This window comes from Hippocampus guttulatus, chromosome 9, assembly GCF_054856545.1.
Source record: "Hippocampus guttulatus isolate MCC_2025c chromosome 9, RoL_Hgut_1.0, whole genome shotgun sequence".
NCBI classification, from domain to species: Eukaryota; Metazoa; Chordata; class Actinopteri; order Syngnathiformes; family Syngnathidae; genus Hippocampus; species Hippocampus guttulatus.
This window is the reverse complement of record NC_141269.1, coordinates 2,200,714-2,221,554: the sequence shown is the minus strand read 5'-3', so window position 1 is coordinate 2,221,554 and position 20,841 is coordinate 2,200,714. Positions and strand designations below refer to the sequence as shown.

Sequence of the window (20,841 nt, the reverse complement as noted above, 5' to 3'; positions counted from 1 at the left end):
ACGCACTCGGTGCGTCCACAAGCTGCAGCTGGCTGGCGGGCTGGCTGAGCTTCGTGGAACGGTCCCTCTCCCCCGCACACTCAGAGTCTCTGCGGGGGCAGACAGTTTGTCTCCACCTCCCGTCGCAAGTCTCCTCGGCCACCAGCCGCGAGTCCAACGACGTCGGCGCGTTTTTTTTAAACGTCTCCCGACCGAACCGAACCATCCTTACCCGGTAAGTGAGGCCTCGTTTCATCGGTGGTTGTCTTTGATTGTGCGGTTGTGGGAACCGAATGTGGACAGGTTACTACCAGGGTCTTGTGGTGTTCGCAAGCCGGTTCAAAGTGAGCCTTTTGGGGCCAAACGTGTGCGTCAGTCACCGCTGCCTGTGTGGACCTGCGGAGTCAACTCACTAAGGTCACCGTGAGGTGGTTCTGCAATGCAGTGGAGGTCCACAATGACATCATTAATATAGTTTAATGTACTTTGCGGTTACGAATCTGTTGCACCCATTGACATTTAATAAGACACAAAGTCATCTGTATTACTCCAATAAAGTAGTAAAGTAAGTTACTGTTAACTATTGGAGATTTGGCCCATTTGTTGTGGTTGTGTCCCTGGAGTTTTTTCAACAAAATGCAGATTCACAAGTTTGTTGAAACTTTTTTTGAGGGGTACAAATTTGTAGCTTTTTGTACTTTTATATGTGGAGCATCACAAATTGTAAATGATGCGGTTGTTTGTTTTGCTAATAATGAATGCATGGCACTACAATAGCAGCTGTATTACTCTAACACGATACGATAATATTGCATAGCAATGTCTGCAATTTTGTATCATGTAAATAATATGCCAAAATTGTCAACATAAACACAAAGGCCAACTCACTGATATCAAACCCCCCCACCCCCTGGTATAATTTTCAACCGTTTTTTAATAAATTTATGTGGAGCAACTTATTATTGTTAGTTATATTGACTAGTTGTAATTAACATGTCTGTACTTATTTTTTTGTTTTTACGAAAATGATCCAGACAAAATTATTTACTCGCAATAGTTTGGACTGGAAAAAAAATGTTCGCCCTATTTGGGCTCAGATATTAACTTCCTGGTTCATGTAATTAATTGGTTTAACAAAAAAACCCTTAATTCATTTTGTATTTTTTCGCAATTAGCTAACTTGTGGTCTGAGAGCTCGACACGACCTTTTAAAAGGTTTTACAACTGCGGCAGTTTGCGAGGCAGCCTTTACTTGGCATTTGTACACTATGTTGCCTGCTGAGATGAGTTAGAGGCCAATCCATTCAAGTGTGCCGAATAATACTCCAGTGGAAGAAGGGGAAAAAAAACCCCTCCCCAGGTCGGGTCACTTGGGTGGGGGTGGGAAGGGTGGAGGTTGGGTGGTTGCTGTGGAGGCTGAGACTCGCATGGAAAACTTCTGACGTCATTTTACCGTGGAAGGTTTTGAGGGTGGTGGGGGTGGGGCCTTGATTTATTTGTGTGAGACCGGGGTAGCCGCCTGAATGGTCGCTGCCAACGCAGGGTCCGCTCGAGTGTTCTTTATCGCCTGGAAATTAGTTTTACCAATGTGATTCTGTTGGGATTAACGGTTTAAAATCAAACAGCCCACCTGTCCCCACGCTTTGCCGGCCAAAAGCTGGCGATGAGAATTTTTTTGCCAAGTTGCTCAGGGGAAAGCTAAAAAAAAGTGGGTCAAACATGAAGACTTCCGCCAAGGCTTAAGCCTGAATCAGTATTTTCGATCGATTTTAAAATGATTCTTTATAGTTTTCAGGCAGATATTTGTTAATTGACCAAATTTTGAGGCAATCTAAAAAAAAATTCCTACCCAAATAACAGTTTGATAGTTTTTTTTATTTAGCCTTGAAATCAGTCCCACCAATTTTTACAGGGAGGCTGTGGCCAAAAACCTTAAAATTGAACCGCCCACGTGTCCCACCTAAAACCCAGCGACAATAAAATATATAAAAGTCGCTGAGTGAAAGCTAAAAACAAACATTCAAAAATGGGTTAAACAAGAAGACCTCCGTCAAAGTAAAAAAAACAAAACCTCAACTTTGTGACCTTATATAAGACAGGTGTGCTTCTTTCCAAATCATGTCCAATCAACAGATTTAGCACAGAATCTCACTGTGACGCTACGTTTTTGTCGAGGTGATTTATGTTTCCTATGATCAAGTGAGTGTCTCGGTGCCCTGAGGGGTTGGGGCGGCTGGCACACAAACATGTTTGCATTCCCTCCGCCCCCTTTGCTTGATCCCATCTCCATAACGACGCCAGCGCCTGCTCCACCTTTAAATAATGGCACCTGCGGAAGTGTCAGTTTAAAGCTGGGCTCAAACAAACTAGCCTGAGATCTCAGTGACACATTTGCCTTTTTAGTGTGGTTAGCTAGCAGATCAAATCGCTCAGGTAACACACAGGGAGTCGGCCGCGTCGCTGCAGGCCAGAAACATCAGCTGTAACTTGTCTGCAAGAGTCGCCCTTTGGTTTTGATCCGCCGTCGTGATGATTTTTGTCCAGTTTCTTAACGGGAGATTTTGAGAGTGTGAATCATTTGCGGTCAGCGTTGGACAAGTTGCCTCCAAAATGTAATTTGTTATGTATTGCTAGTCACTTTGTTTTGTTCGAGTCAGCCTTTGGACTTAAAAATAAATAAATAGATAAAAACAAGTCAACCTTATGAGAGAGACTTGGAAGCAGGGGCGTAGCCAACGATGGCTGTAAAGACAAGAAATAAAAAATTTCAGAACACAAATTGGTATTTTTTTTATTGGGTCTGCTTCCTTTCACTTACTTGTTCACCCATCTGGTTGAAGTTGAATAAAAAAATACAAAATATTGCTTTTTTTTTTTTTTTTGCATGTCGCTTTAATGGGGTGATAGAAGGAACCGCCTTCTTCTATTTTTAGTCACATTGATGAATTGTGGGCCAGCGGAGCATCTCATTAGAGACCAAACTGAGGCGAATTCAATGGTGGGGATAAGGCGTTCAGAAAACGGACGGATGGATGAAAACACGACTGACCGTCTTCAAGATTGATTCAGTGCGCAATGAATGCAACACCAAGACCAGTTGAAATTGTCTGAAAGCTTAACCTTGGATTGAACCCCTCACCCAAGACCCTAACTCTTCTTTTAAACGAGAATCCTAGTTTGAAACCCTAATTTGAATAAATTACGCCTGTCTGGTTCTTAACTCTCAGATACTGTAATCTCTTAATCCAGGATTCCTGCATTAATACTGCTCTTTGTTTTCCGTGGTTCTTATGAGTCTTACATAAGCGTCCGTGTGGCCAATCAAGTGTCCAGTCAGTATCTCGGCATCCATCATCCCGTCCACGGTGGTCAGCGGGATGAAAAATAAAACGTTCCGACAGCTCTCCGCTAACAAGTGTTCCCACGGCGACCGAGACGGGAGAGGATTGTCCCGTTACGTCCCATTGCAAGGCGCCCCTTTGCCCCCGCAGCGTCGCTGAAAGACCTCCAGCCAGCGGGGGGGCCCCCCTCAGGAAATTGGAAGTTAGTGACTGAGGGGGATTATGAAAGGCACATTGACCCTCCTATGTAACACAAAACGGGACTAAGTCGCCATTGGTTTTTGGACTTTGTAGTTGTAGGGAAAAGAGCCAGTCGCCGTTGCTTTGATTTGATTGTTCAAAATGAGCCGCAAAATTACGAATTCAGTGTGAATTTATATTTGACGATGACAAAGTTGTGTTAATTGTTGAAACTAGTGTTTGTTTGTTTTTTCTACGTTTCCAACGGGAGCTAGGGAGTAAGGAATGCCTGCTTCAAACCAAAATGCCCGACTTTTTGGTATACTCTACTGTACCGTTTTATGATCGTCATATGCACCCAATTTTCTGTCATTTGGTGAAACTCGTGTCAGAGGCCAATTTTTAAAAACTTTCCATGGGCCTCTACGGAGTAAGAAATGGCTGCCTCAAACCAAAATGGCCGACTTCCTGTTCATTTTGTGGAATGGGCCCATGAGATTTTTTCATGCGTCCCTTTATAAAAGACGTCCGCCCAATTTTGTGTACGTTGGTGAAACTAGAATCAGTTAGGGGCCAAAGAGCTGCGCCGTCATCTGTCAGTGTCACGTGACATAATATCGGGCGTGGCGTTGAGCGGGAACACCCTGAGGGGTCGGGAGCAGGTGGAGCCTCGCCACCAGACCTCACACGACCCGTGCATTGTTTTCATGCAAGAACTCTGGAAACTTCCCTGGGCTTCCTTGCCTTGTCGGCGGGGCGAGTGTCATGTTCCTGACAGCTAACTTTTCGCCACTGTCAATCATGGATGCTACACGCCATTGATACAAATGCTAGTGCTGGTATTGCTCCCTGTGAGGAGCTAGCTTTGTGCCCATGCTGAGAGATGAGCGTTCACAATCATTTCGCATTCAGCTACAGTGTTCCATTTGAAGGAAAACACAAGAGCATTACTTTTTGGACTTCATTAGCCACAAGCTAACGTTAGCCTCTGACTCAGCGAGGTCAGATTTTGTTCTGGTGAATTAGAAATGAGCTTGATCAATTAATCATGGACCCGAGTGTGGAGCTGCTAACGAGACATGATGTTGACGCATGTGGTGACAATCATGTTTGACACGAACAACTTCATATTTTCTTTGAGGAGGGAAAAAAATATATTGAAACGCTCCATTTGAGTCTGTCCGTCCACGGGGCATTGTTAGCATTGTTCGTTTACCATGAAAATGGCAACAGATCATGTGACCAGACTGTTGGGAGTGTCAGGTGTGTTGTGACACTCGAGTACTTCCCGGCTCTTTTTTCTTCACACTGCCATGAACGCATCATCGTTTTTACCAAGGATTGTCTTTCACATTCAGATTCAGAAAACTTTATTTTTCCCCGTGGGGCAATTTGATGTTGTTTTGATAGTTTGTATTTAAGCCTGAAGCCCTAATTTGAAACCCTAGGCCAGGCTGAATCCTTAAGCGTGACTTAAAGTCCAACTTTGAAACATTAGCCTAGGGTTCAAACCCTAACCCAGGATAGCATCGATAGCCTTGACTGTAAAGGTCTATCCAACATGCTAACCCTATCTAAAACCCCACTTTAAATTCCTAACCCTCACATAAAAGCCTACTTTTGAATCCTTAACCATGTCTTGAAACCCAATCTTGAATCCTCACTTCAAACCTTGTCTTAAAACCCTAACCCTGGTTTGAAACTCTAAATCAAAAAGCTGAACCCGAGCTTGAAGCTCTACTTTGAAACCGTAACCCTGATTTGAAACCCCAATTTCAAACCTAACCCAGGTTTTCAACCTACTTAGAAACAGTAACCCTGGACTAAAATCCAACATAAAAACCATACCCCTGTCTTGAAACACTAATTCAAAACCCCATCTCCTGTTTGAAACTCTAACCCTGCCTCTACATGACTGACCATGAACCGTAATGTCAAATTAGTTTTACAACGCTTCATACTGTACCGCATGCAAGCATGTGTAAGAACGCCAGACTTCAAAGCTCTTCAGAAACCGGAAAAATAAGATCTGAATATGTCCCTGGTTTTGAACTCCTTTGGACCTCTTTGATGCGGATCAAAGAGGTCCCCTCCTTCCTCAGATTCTTGCTGTTTGTCAGAGACAACATGCTTGACTTCCACCTCCTAATCCATTTGACCCCTTCCTTGTTTTTGTCACCCCAGCATACTGAAAATGGATTTTTATTCAGCTGATAAATTGCTTATTGGAATGTTATTCTGTCAAAATCTCGGACACTGCATCGGCCTCAAATGATATCTTGTCGAGTCAAATATTCCTATTTTTACGATACATAATTTCACTTCAATGAAAAATATAGGGCGGCCCGGTAGTCCAGTGGTTAGCACGTCGGCTTCACAGTGCAGAGGTACCGGGTTCGATTCCAGCTCCGGCCTCCCTGTGTGGAGTTTGCATGTTCTCCCCGGGCCTGCGTGGGTTTTCTCCGGGTGCTCCGGTTTCCTCCAAAAACATGTATGGCAGGCTGATTGGGCGCTCTAAATTGTCCCTCGGTGTGAGTGTGGGCGTGGATGGTTGTTCGTCTCTGTGTGCCCTGCGATTGGCTGGCAACTGATTCAGGGTGTCCCCCGCCTACTGCCCGAAGACGGCTGGGATAGGCTCCAGCACCCCCCGCGACCCTAGTGAGGATCAAGCGGTTTGGAAAATGGATGGATGGATGAAAAATATATTCCTCAATTTTTCCGTTTTTTTTTTTTTTTTTAACCCACTTTGTGCAGCGCATCCCGATGGCCACCACCCTCCCCTTCCTGCCGGTGGTCCCCATTTGAGCGATGGAGCCAAACAGAACGAAAGGACGCAGCCCCGTCCCGCCGAGGGACTGAAAAGTCTTCAGTGTGAAAGTAGTTAGCATTAGCGCTCATATGCTAACAAGCGCTCCCAGCCATGCTGGCCAGTGAGCCCCAGAGCAGCGGACCAGCCGCCTCGGGCGCGTCCTCCCTGTCCGTCGCGCCGCCTCCGCCCCCTTTGCCGCCCCCTCCCCCGCCTCCTCCGTCCCTCGCGGTGGCCCACCCCGGCAGGAAGAAGCGTCGGGTGCGCAGCTTCTTCTGGAAGCCCATCCCCGAGGAGAAAGTCCGTGAGAGACCCAACATCTGGACGCTGTCGGGGCGGCGGCAGCAGTACCAGATCGATGTGCGCTCCGTGGAGGAACTGTTCGGTCAGCAGGAGGAGGCGGGGAGGGGCGGCCGGGGACCGCCGTCCGCTTCTGGGACGGCTGCCGGGGTCTCCCGATCCCGATCGTTCAAGAAGAGCAGCAAGGAAGAGGTGAGTCTTGACATCTTGATTGGCATACCTGGTGTAGCATCCAATGACTGACTTGCAGTTTGAGCGATGTCTACTTGAAAAATGGAAGCAGTAACATCGAACAATCACAGCTCTGTGCTTCATAATTGACTTGATGACTGAGAAATGGGGACTAAAATCAAATAAAGCATTAATAATCCTCAAATTCAGGAATTTGTGAATCCATTAAACCCCCTCCATCGTGGGTTCCCAGTTCCACTCTTTCTCTCACTTATTATTATTTTGTCCAATAATAACTCAGTTTTTGGTTTAGGATGTAATTCCACTTTCAGCCCCTAGATGAGGGCACACTGTTCTTTATTAACACGGTAAACGTGAAAGTAGAGTGAAGCTCAAGGTGAGCCTAATTTTTGCTGAAGAGATGAGAAAGACATTATGGAATTTCTCATTCTCTCCCATCCTCCGTTTTACGCCTCCATCCTTGGACATGATGTATATCGTCAGATGATAAGTTTGTATATTTGGAGAGAAAAAACAGGATTTCCCTACTGTAGATAGATAGAGGGATCGGTTGGTAGCACTAACACAACAATATTTTGGTCTTATCCGTTGTCCTTGCTCACGCTCAATCTATTAAATGTTTTTAAATGTGTATTATTTCAAAGTGTGTTTAGAGACCTTCAACGATGTGCTGCGGTTCTTGTTATGATTCACGCGTGGATCACCCAATGATAGGATGGCCTTTTTGCGTGTGTGTGTGCAAGAGAAGCGGGGACGGTTCCAAAAGTGTCAACAAGCACCATGCTGCCGCTATTTGCACTACGACTTAATTTGCCTCAAGGGGCTGGTTAGGTAACGGTGCCAAGTTACTTGGAGTTTTTTTCCTTTCGTAAAGCAGATGCGTTGCATCATGACTCGCACTGTAAATATACGTACTGTAACCCGACCTGTCATTTGATCCTGCAGGTAAAAGGCTGGCGTCAAAGATTGTAGGTTAGTTGTTAGTCATTATTTAGAAAATGTACAACCTGCGCAGTTTGCAGGTATATGTTAAAAAATTACCGACTGCCTAAACCAGGGGCGCCCAACTGTTTTTGACCCAATTTAAAAATTTTAAGCAGCCAATTTATCGGGATCAACCAGATCACACGCTCATACATTCAAATGCGCACACACGCATGCACGAACACACACGCTTCCTGCTTGGTCTTTGGCATGTCGCCCTCTTATGTTTGCTTGCAGATCAGCATCCTGGACTCCAAGAGGGGAATGAACGTTGGCATTTTCCTCAAGCAGTTCAAAAAGTAAGTCCAGGCTCCTGTTTTTTTTTTTCGAGTTTAAACAAGCGTAAAGCCGTTTTAAAGCCCTTATACTTTTTTTTTCCTTAGGCGGATTAGGGTCTGAATATGTGTTTGTTAATGAGCTTTGTCACATTTCTGTTGTTTGTCCTTGATTAGATTAGAAAATCAGATTACGTAAGAGCAAAATGTCTCACGCATAACATTGAGAAGCGACAGCAGCTCGGTCGAATGGAATGTTAATCCAGCGTGGATGCACGCATCATTGGCAGAGAAATTTGGAGCGCGTAATTTCTGTTGAGACATTTATCACTGTTTGCGTCACTCAAGATCAATTAAAAAAAAAACGGTTCTTATCACTGTATTTTTTTCTCTTTTTTTGTAAAACAGATACGTAATTTTCGTAAGATTAGAACATTTTCTATGGTTGAAAATCTACATTTCTTCCACATTTTTTCCCTTGAAAAGACATCATTCGTATCAAGATGGCTGTTTTTTTCAGCGACTTTTTTCTCTTGAAAAAAAATTACACTTTTTTTTTTGGGGTCCTGCTCAGCTGTGTACGCTTTCATGTCGAAGCAGCTTTTTTTGCATCTGGGGAGTTTCATTTTATACCAGTGTGTTTATTTCTAGGGATGTTAGATACCACTTTTTTCCAGACCATTACCAATATTCATTCCGACTGATGAGTCCCGATATCTCTGGAACTTTTGATATATGCAATTCAATTGAACTCAATGACATAAACATGTTAACAAAGACCTTTCTTTCTGATGTACATAATTTACCAATGTCTCAAACTGCAATATAGCGCTAACTACTGCAGCTTACTTGTCAGATGTTTTTTTTCCCCTTAAGTATTGATGGCTGGTATCGACAGCAGCCATGAGTGCCTGATACCCGGCCTCGATACTCACCCATCACGAGTTATTTGTATTCTGATGGATATTTATTAAAAATTGTAGTTGGACGGAACAAGGTTTGATAGCAGCGACACCAAGATAAAAAATAAAAACACTAGAGAAGTTGAAATCCGAGTTGGACTCCTAGCAAGAAGCAAAAAAACCCCAAAACAAAACATATGACTATGACAGCAGTGAATTGCAATCAGGTTTTATATTATTTACATTTGTCCATAATATACAAATTATAAAATATTTTCTTAGGTTTTTATTTCATAAGCTTACGGCATTTTTTTTTTTTGGTCAAAAGAAATAGGACTTTGTTGTCAAGATAATATGCACCTTAATGAACCAAAGTGAATCCCTCAATGATGTCTGCAGAGCTTCCTGTGTGCTGTTAAACGTTCTTTACAACCCGGCCTCTGTAAACAAAACGCCTTTTGTGAACTTATTCCATACGGCACACCTGTGCACCACCTTCCTCCCTTTTAGGTCCAACCGTTGCATTGTGGAGGACATAAGGCGAGGACACGGCGGGACGTACGGAGCCCAGCCCCTCAAAGACCTGCTCAAGCTGCTGCCCGACACGGACGAGGTCCTTGCCGGAACATGTCGTCGTGTCAGGCTGATGGCAACAAAACAAACAAAAAAACTTCCCCTTTCCCCTTCCGCAGATGAAGAAGCTGCAGGCGTTCCGAGGCAACCCGGACAAGCTGACGCTGGTGGACTCTTTTATGTTCCTGCTCATCCAGGTGCCGAGGTGAGTCGGTTTTTTTTTCTTTTCCATCAGGGTGGATTACTGCAATTTGTTCAAGGTTTCCTCTCAGGAGTCATAAAAGTTCTTATTGTGTCCCACCAATAAACTTGAGTTGGATCACATTCAGATTTCATCAGTGTATCACAGTGTATCACGATGAATCGATATTGATTGATCGCAGTGTATCAACAAAGCAAGATATCATTATCACAACATATCAGCTGTCGAACTTTATCAATATCAATCGTTACCGCAGTGTATCATGAGAGCTGTGATATTATTGTCGGGAGGTATCACGATACTGTTTCCCGAGTTATTCTCCAAACGTCAACCCGTGATTGTGATATCGGCATGACGACGGCATTTGAACCAAATGAAGTGTATATAAGACCATTTTTTGTTTTGTGTCAGGTTGGAGGTGCGCATCGAGGCCATGGTGCTCGGTGAAGAGTTTGCTCCTTCCTGCGTGCTCATGAGTCACGACATTGATGTGGTACGAGTTGCCATTAGAGGTAACCATGATGCACACGCCAGTGTCTGCGTGTGTTTGTGTGTGTGTGTATGTATGTTGTGTCTGCTTTCAAGGATGCTTCAACCTGATATTTGATGACACTGCTGTATTTTGATCAGTGAACCATTTCTGCATTTTTCATGAACAAATGAATGATGAGATGTAGCAGCAGAATACTTGGTTAAAACAATACTTGGAGACAAAACATTGCGAAAACGAAACATAATTTAACTTTGTGAAAGCTCAACGGGAATCAAACCCTGTTCTCTTGCGTGGGAAGCGAGAATTCTACCACAGAACAACCAATGCTCGATAGACATTTCATCTATCTTTTTTCCAGTAGTCCCAAGACATCAACCAAGGCAAAGACTACCAGGAAGAATACACTGGGCGAAATGAGTTGATGATACATAACAATCAGACACCAAGAGACTCTGGTGTGTCCATCATGGAAACAAAGAGTTGCATTGGCCGGGAATCGAACCCGGGCCTCTCACATGACAAGCGAGAATTCTACCACTGAACAACCAATGCTTGATTGACAGCCTCTAAATAACAATTTCAGTTGTCCGAGGACATCAACCAACGTAGAAACTGCGTGCGATGATGGACTTGGGGTGAACTCATCACTGAGACAAAACTTAATGAAACACTGATTCCGGATGAGCCCATCTTGTTAACAAAGAGTTGCATTGGCCGGGAATCGAACCCGGGCCTCTCGCATGGCAAGCGAGAATTCTACCACTGAACAACCAATGCTTGATAGACACTTCATCAATCATTTTTCCAGTACCGGTAGTCTCAAGACATCAACCAAGGTAAGAAACATGAGCAGGAAGAATACAATCAGACACCATGAGACTCTGGTGTGTCCATCTTGGAAAACAAGAGTTGCATTGGCCGGGAATCGAACCCGGGCCTCTCGCATGGCAAGCGAGAATTCTACCACTGAACAACCAATGCTTGATAGACAATTCATCGATCATTTTTCCAGTAGTCCCAAGACATCAACCAAGGTAAAAAAAAAGAGCAGGAAGAATACATTCAGACACCATGAGACTCTGGTGTGTCCATCTTGGAAAACAAGAGTTGCATTGGCCGGGAATCGAAGCCGGGCCTCTCGCATGGGAAGCGAGAATTCTACCACTGAACAACCAATGCTCGATAGACATTTCATCTATCTTTTTTCCAGTAGTCCCAAGACATCAACCAAGGCAAAGACTACCAGGAAGAATACACTGGGCGAAATGAGTTGATGATACATAACAATCAGACACCAAGAGACTCTGGTGTGTCCATCATGGAAACAAAGAGTTGCATTGGCCGGGAATCGAACCCGGGCCTCTCACATGGCAAGCGAGAATTCTACCACTGAACAACCAATGCTTGATTGACAGCCTCTAAATAACAATTTCAGTTGTCCGAGGACATCAACCAACGTAGAAACTGCGTGCGATGATGGACTTGGGGTGAACTCATCACTGAGACAAAACTTAATGAAACACTGATTCCGGATGAGCCCATCTTGTTAACAAAGAGTTGCATTGGCCGGGAATCGAACCCGGGCCTCTCGCATGGCAAGCGAGAATTCTACCACTGAACAACCAATGCTTGATAGACACTTCATCAATCATTTTTCCAGTACCGGTAGTCTCAAGACATCAACCAAGGTAAGAAACATGAGCAGGAAGAATACATTCAGACACCATGAGACTCTGGTGTGTCCATCTTGGAAAACAAGAGTTGCATTGGCCGGGAATCGAAGCCGGGCCTCTCGCATGGGAAGCGAGAATTCTACCACTGAACAACCAATGCTCGATAGACATTTCATCTATCTTTTTTCCAGTAGTCCCAAGACATCAACCAAGGCAAAGACTACCAGGAAGAATACACTGGGCGAAATGAGTTGATGATACATAACAATCAGACACCAAGAGACTCTGGTGTGTCCATCATGGAAACAAAGAGTTGCATTGGCCGGGAATCGAACCCGGGCCTCTCACATGACAAGCGAGAATTCTACCACTGAACAACCAATGCTTGATTGACAGCCTCTAAATAACAATTTCAGTTGTCTGAGGACATCAACCAACGTAGAAACTGCGTGCGATGATGGACTTGGGGTGAACTCATCACTGAGACAAAACTTAATGAAACACTGATTCCGGATGAGCCCATCTTGTTAACAAAGAGTTGCATTGGCCGGGAATCGAACCCGGGCCTCTCGCATGGCAAGCGAGAATTCTACCACTGAACAACCAATGCTTGATAGACACTTCATCAATCATTTTTCCAGTACCGGTAGTCTCAAGACATCAACCAAGGTAAGAAACATGAGCAGGAAGAATACAATCAGACACCATGAGACTCTGGTGTGTCCATCTTGGAAAACAAGAGTTGCATTGGCCGGGAATCTAACCCGGGCCTCTCGCATGGGAAGCGAGAATTCTACCACTGAACAACCAATGCTTGATAGACACTTCATCGATCATTTTTCCAGTAGTCCCAAGACATCAACCAAGGTAAAAAAAAAAAAGAGCAGGAAGAATACATTCAGACATCATGAGACTCTGGTGTGTCCATCTTGGAAAACAAGAGTTGCATTGGCCGGGAATCTAACCCGGGCCTCTCGCATGGGAAGCGAGAATTCTACCACTGAACAACCAATGCTCGATAGACATTTCATCTATCTTTTTTCCAGTAGTCCCAAGACATCAACCAAGGCAAAGACTACCAGGAAGAATACACTGGGCGAAATGAGTTGATGATACATAACAATCAGACACCAAGAGACTCTGGTGTGTCCATCATGGAAACAAAGAGTTGCATTGGCCGGGAATCGAACCCGGGCCTCTCACATGGCAAGCGAGAATTCTACCACTGAACAACCAATGCTTGATTGACAGCCTCTAAATAACAATTTCAGTTGTCCGAGGACATCAACCAACGTAGAAACTGCGTGCGATGATGGACTTGGGGTGAACTCATCACTGAGACAAAACTTAATGAAACACTGATTCCGGATGAGCCCATCTTGTTAACAAAGAGTTGCATTGGCCGGGAATCGAACCCGGGCCTCTCGCATGGCAAGCGAGAATTCTACCACTGAACAACCAATGCTTGATAGACATTTCATCAATCATTTTTCCAGTACCGGTAGTCTCAAGACATCAACCAAGGTAAGAAACATGAGCAGGAAGAATACAATCAGACACCATGAGACTCTGGTGTGTCCATCTTGGAAAACAAGAGTTGCATTGGCCGGGAATCGAACCCGGGCCTCTCGCATGGCAAGCGAGAATTCTACCACTGAACAACCAATGCTTGATAGACACTTCATCGATCATTTTTCCAGTAGTCCCAAGACATCAACCAAGGTAAAAAAAAAGCAGGAAGAATACATTCAGACACCATGAGACTCTGGTGTGTCCATCTTGGAAAACAAGAGTTGCATTGGCCGGGAATCGAAGCCGGGCCTCTCGCATGGGAAGCGAGAATTCTACCACTGAACAACCAATGCTCGATAGACATTTCATCTATCTTTTTTCCAGTAGTCCCAAGACATCAACCAAGGCAAAGACTACCAGGAAGAATACACTGGGCGAAATGAGTTGATGATACATAACAATCAGACACCAAGAGACTCTGGTGTGTCCATCATGGAAACAAAGAGTTGCATTGGCCGGGAATCGAACCCGGGCCTCTCACATGACAAGCGAGAATTCTACCACTGAACAACCAATGCTTGATTGACAGCCTCTAAATAACAATTTCAGTTGTCCGAGGACATCAACCAACGTAGAAACTGCGTGCGATGATGGACTTGGGGTGAACTCATCACTGAGACAAAACTTAATGAAACACTGATTCCGGATGAGCCCATCTTGTTAACAAAGAGTTGCATTGGCCGGGAATCGAACCCGGGCCTCTCGCATGGCAAGCGAGAATTCTACCACTGAACAACCAATGCTTGATAGACACTTCATCAATCATTTTTCCAGTACCGGTAGTCTCAAGACATCAACCAAGGTAAGAAACATGAGCAGGAAGAATACAATCAGACACCATGAGACTCTGGTGTGTCCATCTTGGAAAACAAGAGTTGCATTGGCCGGGAATCGAACCCTGGCCTCTCGCATGGCAAGCGAGAATTCTACCACTGAACAACCAATGCTTGATAGACACTTCATCAATCATTTTTCCAGTACCGGTAGTCTCAAGACATCAACCAAGGTAAGAAACATGAGCAGGAAGAATACAATCAGACACCATGAGACTCTGGTGTGTCCATCTTGGAAAACAAGAGTTGCATTGGCCGGGAATCTAACCCGGGCCTCTCGCATGGGAAGCGAGAATTCTACCACTGAACAACCAATGCTTGATAGACACTTCATCGATCATTTTTCCAGTAGTCCCAAGACATCAACCAAGGTAAAAAAAAAGAGCAGGAAGAATACATTCAGACACCATGAGAGTCTGGTGTGTCCATCTTGGAAAACAAGAGTTGCATTGGCCGGGAATCGAACCCGGGCCTCTCGCATGGGAAGCGAGAATTCTACCACTGAACAACCAATGCTCGATAGACATTTCATCTATCTTTTTTCCAGTAGTCCCAAGACATCAACCAAGGCAAAGAGTACCAGGAAGAATACACTGGGCGAAATGAGTTGATGATACATAACAATCAGACACCAAGAGACTCTGGTGTGTCCATCATGGAAACAAAGAGTTGCATTGGCCGGGAATCGAACCCGGGCCTCTCACATGGCAAGCGAGAATTCTACCACTGAACAACCAATGCCTGGTTGATGATGGCCTATAGATAACTCTTTGAGTTTTCTGAGGATATCGACCAGGGGGGGGGGGGGGGGGGACTCTGCGATGATGGACTTGCCGTGAACTCAACATTGAGACATACCCAAAATACACCATGACTCCAGATGAGTCCATGTTTTTTCCAAAGAGCTGCATTGGCCGGGAATCGAACCCGGGCCTCTCGCATGGCAAGCGAGAATTCTACCACTGAACAACCAATGCTTGATTGACACCCTCTAAATAACTCTTTCAGTTGTCCGAGGACATCAACCAACGAAACTGCGTGCGATGATGGACTTGGGGTGAACTCATCACTGAGACAAAACTTAATGAAACACTGATTCCGGATGAGCCCATCTTGTTAACAAAGAGTTGCATTGGCCGGGAATCGAATCCGGGCCTCTCGCATGGCAAGCAAGAATTCTACCACTGAACAACCAATGCTCGGTTGATGATGGCCTATAGATAACTCTTTGAGTTTTCTGAGGATATCGACCGGGGGGGGGACTCTGCGATGATGGACTTGCCGTGAACTCAACATTGAGACATACCCAAAATACACCATGACTCCAGATGAGTCCGTGTTTTTTCCAAAGAGCTGCATTGGCCGGGAATCAAACCCGGGCCTCTCGCATGGCAAGCGAGAATTCTACCACTGAACAACCAATGCTTGATAGACACTTCATCGATCATTTTTCCAGTAGTCCCAAGACATCAACCAAGGTAAAAAAAAAGAGCAGGAAGAATACATTCAGACACCATGAGACTCTGGTGTGTCCATCTTGGAAAACAAGAGTTGCATTGGCCGGGAATCGAACCCGGGCCTCTCGCATGGCAAGCGAGAATTCTACCACTGAACAACCAATGCTTGTTGATGATGGCCTATAGATAACTCTTTGAGTTGTACGAGGATATCGACCAAGTAGTGGGGAAAAAACTCTGCGATGATGGACTTGCCGTGAACTCAACATCGACATACCCAAAATACACTTAATGAAACACTGATTCCGGATGAGCCCATCTTGTTTACAAAGCGCTGCATTGGCCGGGAATTGAACCCGGGCCTCTCACATGGCAGGCGGGAATTCTACCACTGAACAACCAATGCTTGATAGACACTTCATCGATCATTTTTCCAGTAGTCCCAAGATATCAACCAAGCCGAGAAACTAGCAGGAAGAATACACTGGGCGTAAATTATCTGTTGAGTTCATGATCCAAAACAAACATCATGAGCCTCGGGTGCGTTCATCTTGGAAACAAAGAGATGCATTGCTTAATTAACACAGGCTAGATAATTTTTTACAGTCATCCGAAGACATCAAGCAATCGAATTTAAGATTCGCATTAAGAGGACACTTGGTGTTAACTATCGATTGAGATCCTGATCCAAAACCAAAACACTCCATGACTCCAGATGAGACTCTGGTGTGTCCATTTTGGTAAAGAGTTGCATTGTCTGGGAATCGAACCCAGGCCTCTCTCGCGGCCAGCAAAAACTCATCCATTGAACAAACAATGCTTGTGCGAACTTGCTTTTCAGTAGTCCAAAGACATCAAACAAGGCAAGGAGAATTTTTGCAGTACATGATCTTTCAGAGATGATGAATGAGACTCAGCTGCTTTGACCTTGGCCGCAAGAATTTTACAAATGAACAACCAATGCGCAAAGAGTTGCGGTTTTCAACCTCTATGTACACTTAGTGTACATTGAGCGTGTGTCCTGACATCCTGATTTGATTCCGCAGAGTTAATGGGCTGCGAGGAACTTCACGCCATTTTGCATCTGGTGCTGCAGGCGGGAAATATTTTGAACGCGGTACGTGAAAGCCACGCAACGCAGTGTGATGCGCTAAAAACGATTCAATGTTGTCCTGTTGGTTTACGTTTGCTCAGGGTGGCTATGCGGGCAACGCCGTGGGCTTCAAATTGTCGTCGCTGCTCTCATTGGCCGACACCAAAGCCAACAAGCCGGGGATGAACCTGCTGCACTTTGTCGCAATGGTAGCCAAAAATGTTTTTAGCCGTTTGTGCAAACAAAAATAGATTTGATTGAATATGTTGATTTGTTTGTAGGATTTTTAATTGCGGTCATTTCCCTTTTAACTTCATATTTGGTGTTTTGTGTTTTGTGCTTAATAATCTTTTCATTTTTATTCATCACTTTTACTGTTTTACAAACTGCTTTTTACAGCCGGACTTAGAAATATTTATGTTTTTAATGAATTCTTACCTTCTGTAATAATTTATGCCTTTTTACTTTCAGATTTTTAAAATTAATATTTTAGAGATCAACGACTTATTCTGTTTTTTACATTTAAATCCGTTTCAAAATTATATTTGACAAATGCCGTCTGCAGTATCAGGCTGGAGCACCAGCCATCATGCCCCATGCTCAAAACGTCGCGTTAACAAACATGCTTCTTCTCTTAGGAGGCCCAGAAAAAAGACGAGGTGCTCTTAAAATTTCCGGAAAAACTGATCCACATCCAGAGTGCAGCAAGGTAACGTTAAAAAAAGAAGAATGTCTTGAGTAAAAATGTAAAAGTGTACATGGAAGTTAACTTAATTCTTAAAACTTAAAATTACAATACATGCAATAAAAATGTTAAACATTACATTTGAAAAGTTTATGCAAGTCAAACAGGTCAATTGAAAATGCAAAAGTTATGACTCCTTTAAGTGTAAAACTCATTATGTTTAAATGGTAAACATGTAAAACATATCACCGGTACATTAAAAATGTAAAACATTTTGTGATGAAAGTGCAACAGAATTACCGGTAAGTAAATACGTAAAAATCATTCAATTAAAACATAATACATAAGTAAAAACATCAGTCATTATTGACATATATATTACGTGTCGGACAATATGCGATATGTGGATGTAATGTCGAGTGAACGGTAAAACCGTGCGTTTAATGATTTTTTTTGCCCTACCTCCTTGCATAGGATCTCCGTTGAGAACATGGAGCTGGAGTTCTCATCCTTGTACGTCCGCATCCGAACCCTCGACGAGAAGGTGCAGGGAGACCCTGAGTTACTGCAGCAGCTGGAGCCTTTCCTGCAGGTCTCTCAGTCGATCAATCAATCACCAAGAAATGTGGTACCATGCGGAAATGAAGAGGAAGAATCCGTCGTTGGATTCGTGCCACCTGATTGATGTTCCAAATGTTTTCAGAGTTCCGGGAAGACGCTGGCAGATCTGAAGCGTTGTCGCCTGGAGCTTCGTCAAGAAGGCAACGCGCTGGTGGACTTCTTCTGTGAGGACAAGGACGCTTTCAAGCTGGATGAAGGATTCCGCATCTTCAATGACTTCTGCGTCAAGTTCAAGAAAGCTGTCAAGGTCCGGCTTTGAACATCCACGATTCGTTTCAGAAACTCATTTTCCATTTTTGGGGTGGGGGTTTTTCCCCGCAGGACAACGCTGAGCGTGAGCTGAAGGAGGTGGCGAGGCAGCGTCGCCTGAGGGAGCTGGAAGAAAAACGATTGGCGTGGTCGCTCGAAAATGGCGGCGGCGGTGGCGCGTTCGCTCGCAGCAGCAGCGAGAACGACGTGGAGACCCTTACCAAGGAAAGCCTCCTGGACTTCTTTCAGGGGAGGTCAGAGAGCCCTCACAGCCCGTCAGGACGCTCATCCAGTGCCCGCCGCCACCGCTACACCCTGACACCCATCGCAGACCGGGAACTCCGCAGCTACCTGGAGCTGTTCGGGGATAAGTTCAACAGCCTGCCACGGTCAGGCCGTGCCCTCCAGCGCAAAACTGCCCCTTGGATGGACAACAGAGACCTGACATCTCCTCACGCTGACACCGAGCCCATCAGCCCTCTTGCTCTGTTTTCCTCGGCTGGGCTGAAAGCCGATGAGGACCGATACAACAACAACAGTGGTTGCACAACTGCGCCTCAATCATTTGACGGCCATATGAATGTAAACGTAGAGAAACATACTTTGGTTCCTGGTCTGCAAGTGTTTCACCTCCAGAGTCCAAAATTTGTCAAGCAGGGAGACGTCCAGGTGATGGATCTGGAACAAGACAGGCGACCCCCTTCCGGGACTCTGGATACGGTTCCAGGAGTAGCAATCAATTCTTTGATGCAAGAGGACGAGACTAGTTCAATTTCCTCGACAACCTGTGACACCCCACTGCCCTCAGACACCCCGTTGTCCAATAGGAAGCCTGCATTTTACATTCCAGACTCTACCGAAGCGGACTGCTCAGTCACCCTGGACGTTTCCGAAGCAGACAGCTCATCCTTTTCGAAAGAGGGACCTCACACTGGAACGCTTGACAAGGACAGGGAGAGCCCTATAGAGCTCCCGCCAGGAGAGTCGCCAGTACCCAGAATGATGGATGCCGCCTCTTCGACACCACCAGAGTGGGGAACGGAAAGCTTCAACACCGCCATAGTGAAAGAGAATTTGAGAAGCAGCAGGAAACCAGTACGCACCAAAAGCAAGGCGGGATGCGAAAGCGGTAGCGTGGACAGTGATGATCCCAACGGGGGCACCAACATTGGCAGCGGTGAAGTCGCTCGCAGTGGTGAAGTGCGGAAACTAACCTGCAGGGAGAGCCAGAGCATGCGTAAAGTGGTGCCTATTAGCCGGCTAAATAGGACAGATAGCAAAAAGAAAGCAGAGACAATCCTAGATCGGCCCCTCCGCGAACAAAGCACCCCACCAAAAGGACAACGCGAGACAAACCCCAGACCTCAGCGACACTCCAGTCTACCTCCCGACGACTCCAAAGCCCAGAGAGGAGGCAGTGGCCTCCCAGCTAGCGCATCAAGATGCCCATTTGATTCCAGTAACCTGAAGAAGACTTCTTCTGTCAATAAACCAAGCGCCAAACCCTTGAGGAACCTCCCCAAACTGGCGCCCGAGGAGAAAATGTGCCGCTCGACCATGAGGGCCCTGGCACAGACGCAAGTCTCGAGCAGCTCACTGTCGGAAAGCGGCAGCTCGCAGGTGCCGGGCACCAAGAGCTCCCCCGATGTCCCGAGCTTCGCCCGGAACACGGTGGCGTCGTCTTCCCGGACCAAGAAGGAACCGCTCGCGCTGTCCGGCCTGTCCACGCTGTCTCATGTCCCCACCAGCCTCAGTCGACATGCGTCCGTCAAGCAGACTAGATTAGCGTCTTCGGTTCCTGGTGGAGAGGAGCGGATGACCCTGCGGCGGGTGCAGAGCGTCAAAGCGAGCAGTCGCAGCACCTACCGGAGCCGGACGCCGCCTGCCCAGCCTCGGGACGTGGGGACACCCAGCGCGAGTGGCAAGCCCAGCTGGAAATGAACCGCAATCAACCGATGATGTTCTTTCTAGAGAATGGGACACTGACTACATCGACATTTTCACCGCAGGAACTCACCAAGGTTAAATAAAGAATCGGTCATTTTCAGACTCAGATCCCCAAAATGACCAATAACTCATTTGAATATCTTTGGTGTTAAAAGATATATATTATTATTATTTGGGGGGGGGGGGGGTGGAAGCGGCCAGTGTTATCGATTAATTTGATAGTTAGTTTCAGATTAATCATTGCACCTCTCATTGTAACATACTCTAAAATCCCGTTGGTACAATGCGAGTATGAAACCTGAGACCACGCACCTCTCCATCATGGAGTTAGCCCATTCTAGATCTCAGTTTTTCCATTCATTGGGCTACAATAGTGATGATTTCTATCACAAAAAATAATTCTGATGAGTTCCTGTGGCAGAGACACACCTGTATTGTTGTACGTGTATGTCTCCAAATTATTTTTAAAAATGTTTAGCAGAAC

The 20,841-nt window shown here is 45.3% G+C and overlaps 1 protein-coding gene and 26 non-coding genes across 27 annotated transcripts; 1 reads left to right on the top strand and 26 right to left on the bottom strand.

Annotated features, from left to right (window-relative positions):
* Positions 1-16: 16 nt before the first annotated feature.
* On the top strand, positions 17-20,516 carry fhdc1 (FH2 domain containing 1). Its single transcript, XM_086121008.1, has 12 exons — positions 17-214; positions 6,255-6,798; positions 8,020-8,081; positions 9,470-9,572; positions 9,652-9,737; positions 10,146-10,246; positions 16,809-16,879; positions 16,957-17,064; positions 17,494-17,564; positions 18,015-18,132; positions 18,244-18,408; positions 18,483-20,516. Exons 2-12 carry the CDS (start codon positions 6,421-6,423, stop codon positions 20,349-20,351), a joined length of 3,132 nt encoding a protein of 1,043 aa, XP_085977134.1. The 5' UTR covers positions 17-214; positions 6,255-6,420; the 3' UTR covers positions 20,352-20,516.
* trnad-guc (transfer RNA aspartic acid (anticodon GUC)) lies at positions 10,709-10,779 on the bottom strand. The gene has a single exon. It is a non-coding gene; the product is annotated as a tRNA-Asp (tRNA).
* trnag-gcc (transfer RNA glycine (anticodon GCC)) lies at positions 10,934-11,004 on the bottom strand. Its single transcript has one exon. It is a non-coding gene; the product is annotated as a tRNA-Gly (tRNA).
* On the bottom strand, positions 11,138-11,208 carry trnag-gcc (transfer RNA glycine (anticodon GCC)). Its single transcript has one exon. It is a non-coding gene; the product is annotated as a tRNA-Gly (tRNA).
* On the bottom strand, positions 11,336-11,406 carry trnag-ccc (transfer RNA glycine (anticodon CCC)). Its single transcript has one exon. It is a non-coding gene; the product is annotated as a tRNA-Gly (tRNA).
* Positions 11,561-11,631, bottom strand: trnag-gcc (transfer RNA glycine (anticodon GCC)). Its single transcript has one exon. It is a non-coding gene; the product is annotated as a tRNA-Gly (tRNA).
* trnag-gcc (transfer RNA glycine (anticodon GCC)) lies at positions 11,786-11,856 on the bottom strand. Its single transcript has one exon. It is a non-coding gene; the product is annotated as a tRNA-Gly (tRNA).
* Positions 11,990-12,060, bottom strand: trnag-ccc (transfer RNA glycine (anticodon CCC)). Its single transcript has one exon. It is a non-coding gene; the product is annotated as a tRNA-Gly (tRNA).
* trnad-guc (transfer RNA aspartic acid (anticodon GUC)) lies at positions 12,215-12,285 on the bottom strand. Its single transcript has one exon. It is a non-coding gene; the product is annotated as a tRNA-Asp (tRNA).
* On the bottom strand, positions 12,440-12,510 carry trnag-gcc (transfer RNA glycine (anticodon GCC)). The gene has a single exon. It is a non-coding gene; the product is annotated as a tRNA-Gly (tRNA).
* Positions 12,644-12,714, bottom strand: trnag-ccc (transfer RNA glycine (anticodon CCC)). Its single transcript has one exon. It is a non-coding gene; the product is annotated as a tRNA-Gly (tRNA).
* trnag-ccc (transfer RNA glycine (anticodon CCC)) lies at positions 12,845-12,915 on the bottom strand. The gene has a single exon. It is a non-coding gene; the product is annotated as a tRNA-Gly (tRNA).
* On the bottom strand, positions 13,070-13,140 carry trnag-gcc (transfer RNA glycine (anticodon GCC)). The gene has a single exon. It is a non-coding gene; the product is annotated as a tRNA-Gly (tRNA).
* Positions 13,295-13,365, bottom strand: trnag-gcc (transfer RNA glycine (anticodon GCC)). The gene has a single exon. It is a non-coding gene; the product is annotated as a tRNA-Gly (tRNA).
* trnag-gcc (transfer RNA glycine (anticodon GCC)) lies at positions 13,499-13,569 on the bottom strand. Its single transcript has one exon. It is a non-coding gene; the product is annotated as a tRNA-Gly (tRNA).
* On the bottom strand, positions 13,695-13,765 carry trnag-ccc (transfer RNA glycine (anticodon CCC)). The gene has a single exon. It is a non-coding gene; the product is annotated as a tRNA-Gly (tRNA).
* Positions 13,920-13,990, bottom strand: trnad-guc (transfer RNA aspartic acid (anticodon GUC)). Its single transcript has one exon. It is a non-coding gene; the product is annotated as a tRNA-Asp (tRNA).
* trnag-gcc (transfer RNA glycine (anticodon GCC)) lies at positions 14,145-14,215 on the bottom strand. Its single transcript has one exon. It is a non-coding gene; the product is annotated as a tRNA-Gly (tRNA).
* trnag-gcc (transfer RNA glycine (anticodon GCC)) lies at positions 14,349-14,419 on the bottom strand. Its single transcript has one exon. It is a non-coding gene; the product is annotated as a tRNA-Gly (tRNA).
* trnag-ccc (transfer RNA glycine (anticodon CCC)) lies at positions 14,553-14,623 on the bottom strand. Its single transcript has one exon. It is a non-coding gene; the product is annotated as a tRNA-Gly (tRNA).
* Positions 14,751-14,821, bottom strand: trnag-ccc (transfer RNA glycine (anticodon CCC)). Its single transcript has one exon. It is a non-coding gene; the product is annotated as a tRNA-Gly (tRNA).
* On the bottom strand, positions 14,976-15,046 carry trnag-gcc (transfer RNA glycine (anticodon GCC)). The gene has a single exon. It is a non-coding gene; the product is annotated as a tRNA-Gly (tRNA).
* On the bottom strand, positions 15,212-15,282 carry trnag-gcc (transfer RNA glycine (anticodon GCC)). Its single transcript has one exon. It is a non-coding gene; the product is annotated as a tRNA-Gly (tRNA).
* On the bottom strand, positions 15,434-15,504 carry trnag-gcc (transfer RNA glycine (anticodon GCC)). Its single transcript has one exon. It is a non-coding gene; the product is annotated as a tRNA-Gly (tRNA).
* Positions 15,660-15,730, bottom strand: trnag-gcc (transfer RNA glycine (anticodon GCC)). The gene has a single exon. It is a non-coding gene; the product is annotated as a tRNA-Gly (tRNA).
* trnag-gcc (transfer RNA glycine (anticodon GCC)) lies at positions 15,858-15,928 on the bottom strand. The gene has a single exon. It is a non-coding gene; the product is annotated as a tRNA-Gly (tRNA).
* Positions 16,098-16,168, bottom strand: trnag-gcc (transfer RNA glycine (anticodon GCC)). The gene has a single exon. It is a non-coding gene; the product is annotated as a tRNA-Gly (tRNA).
* Positions 20,517-20,841: the final 325 nt, after the last annotated feature.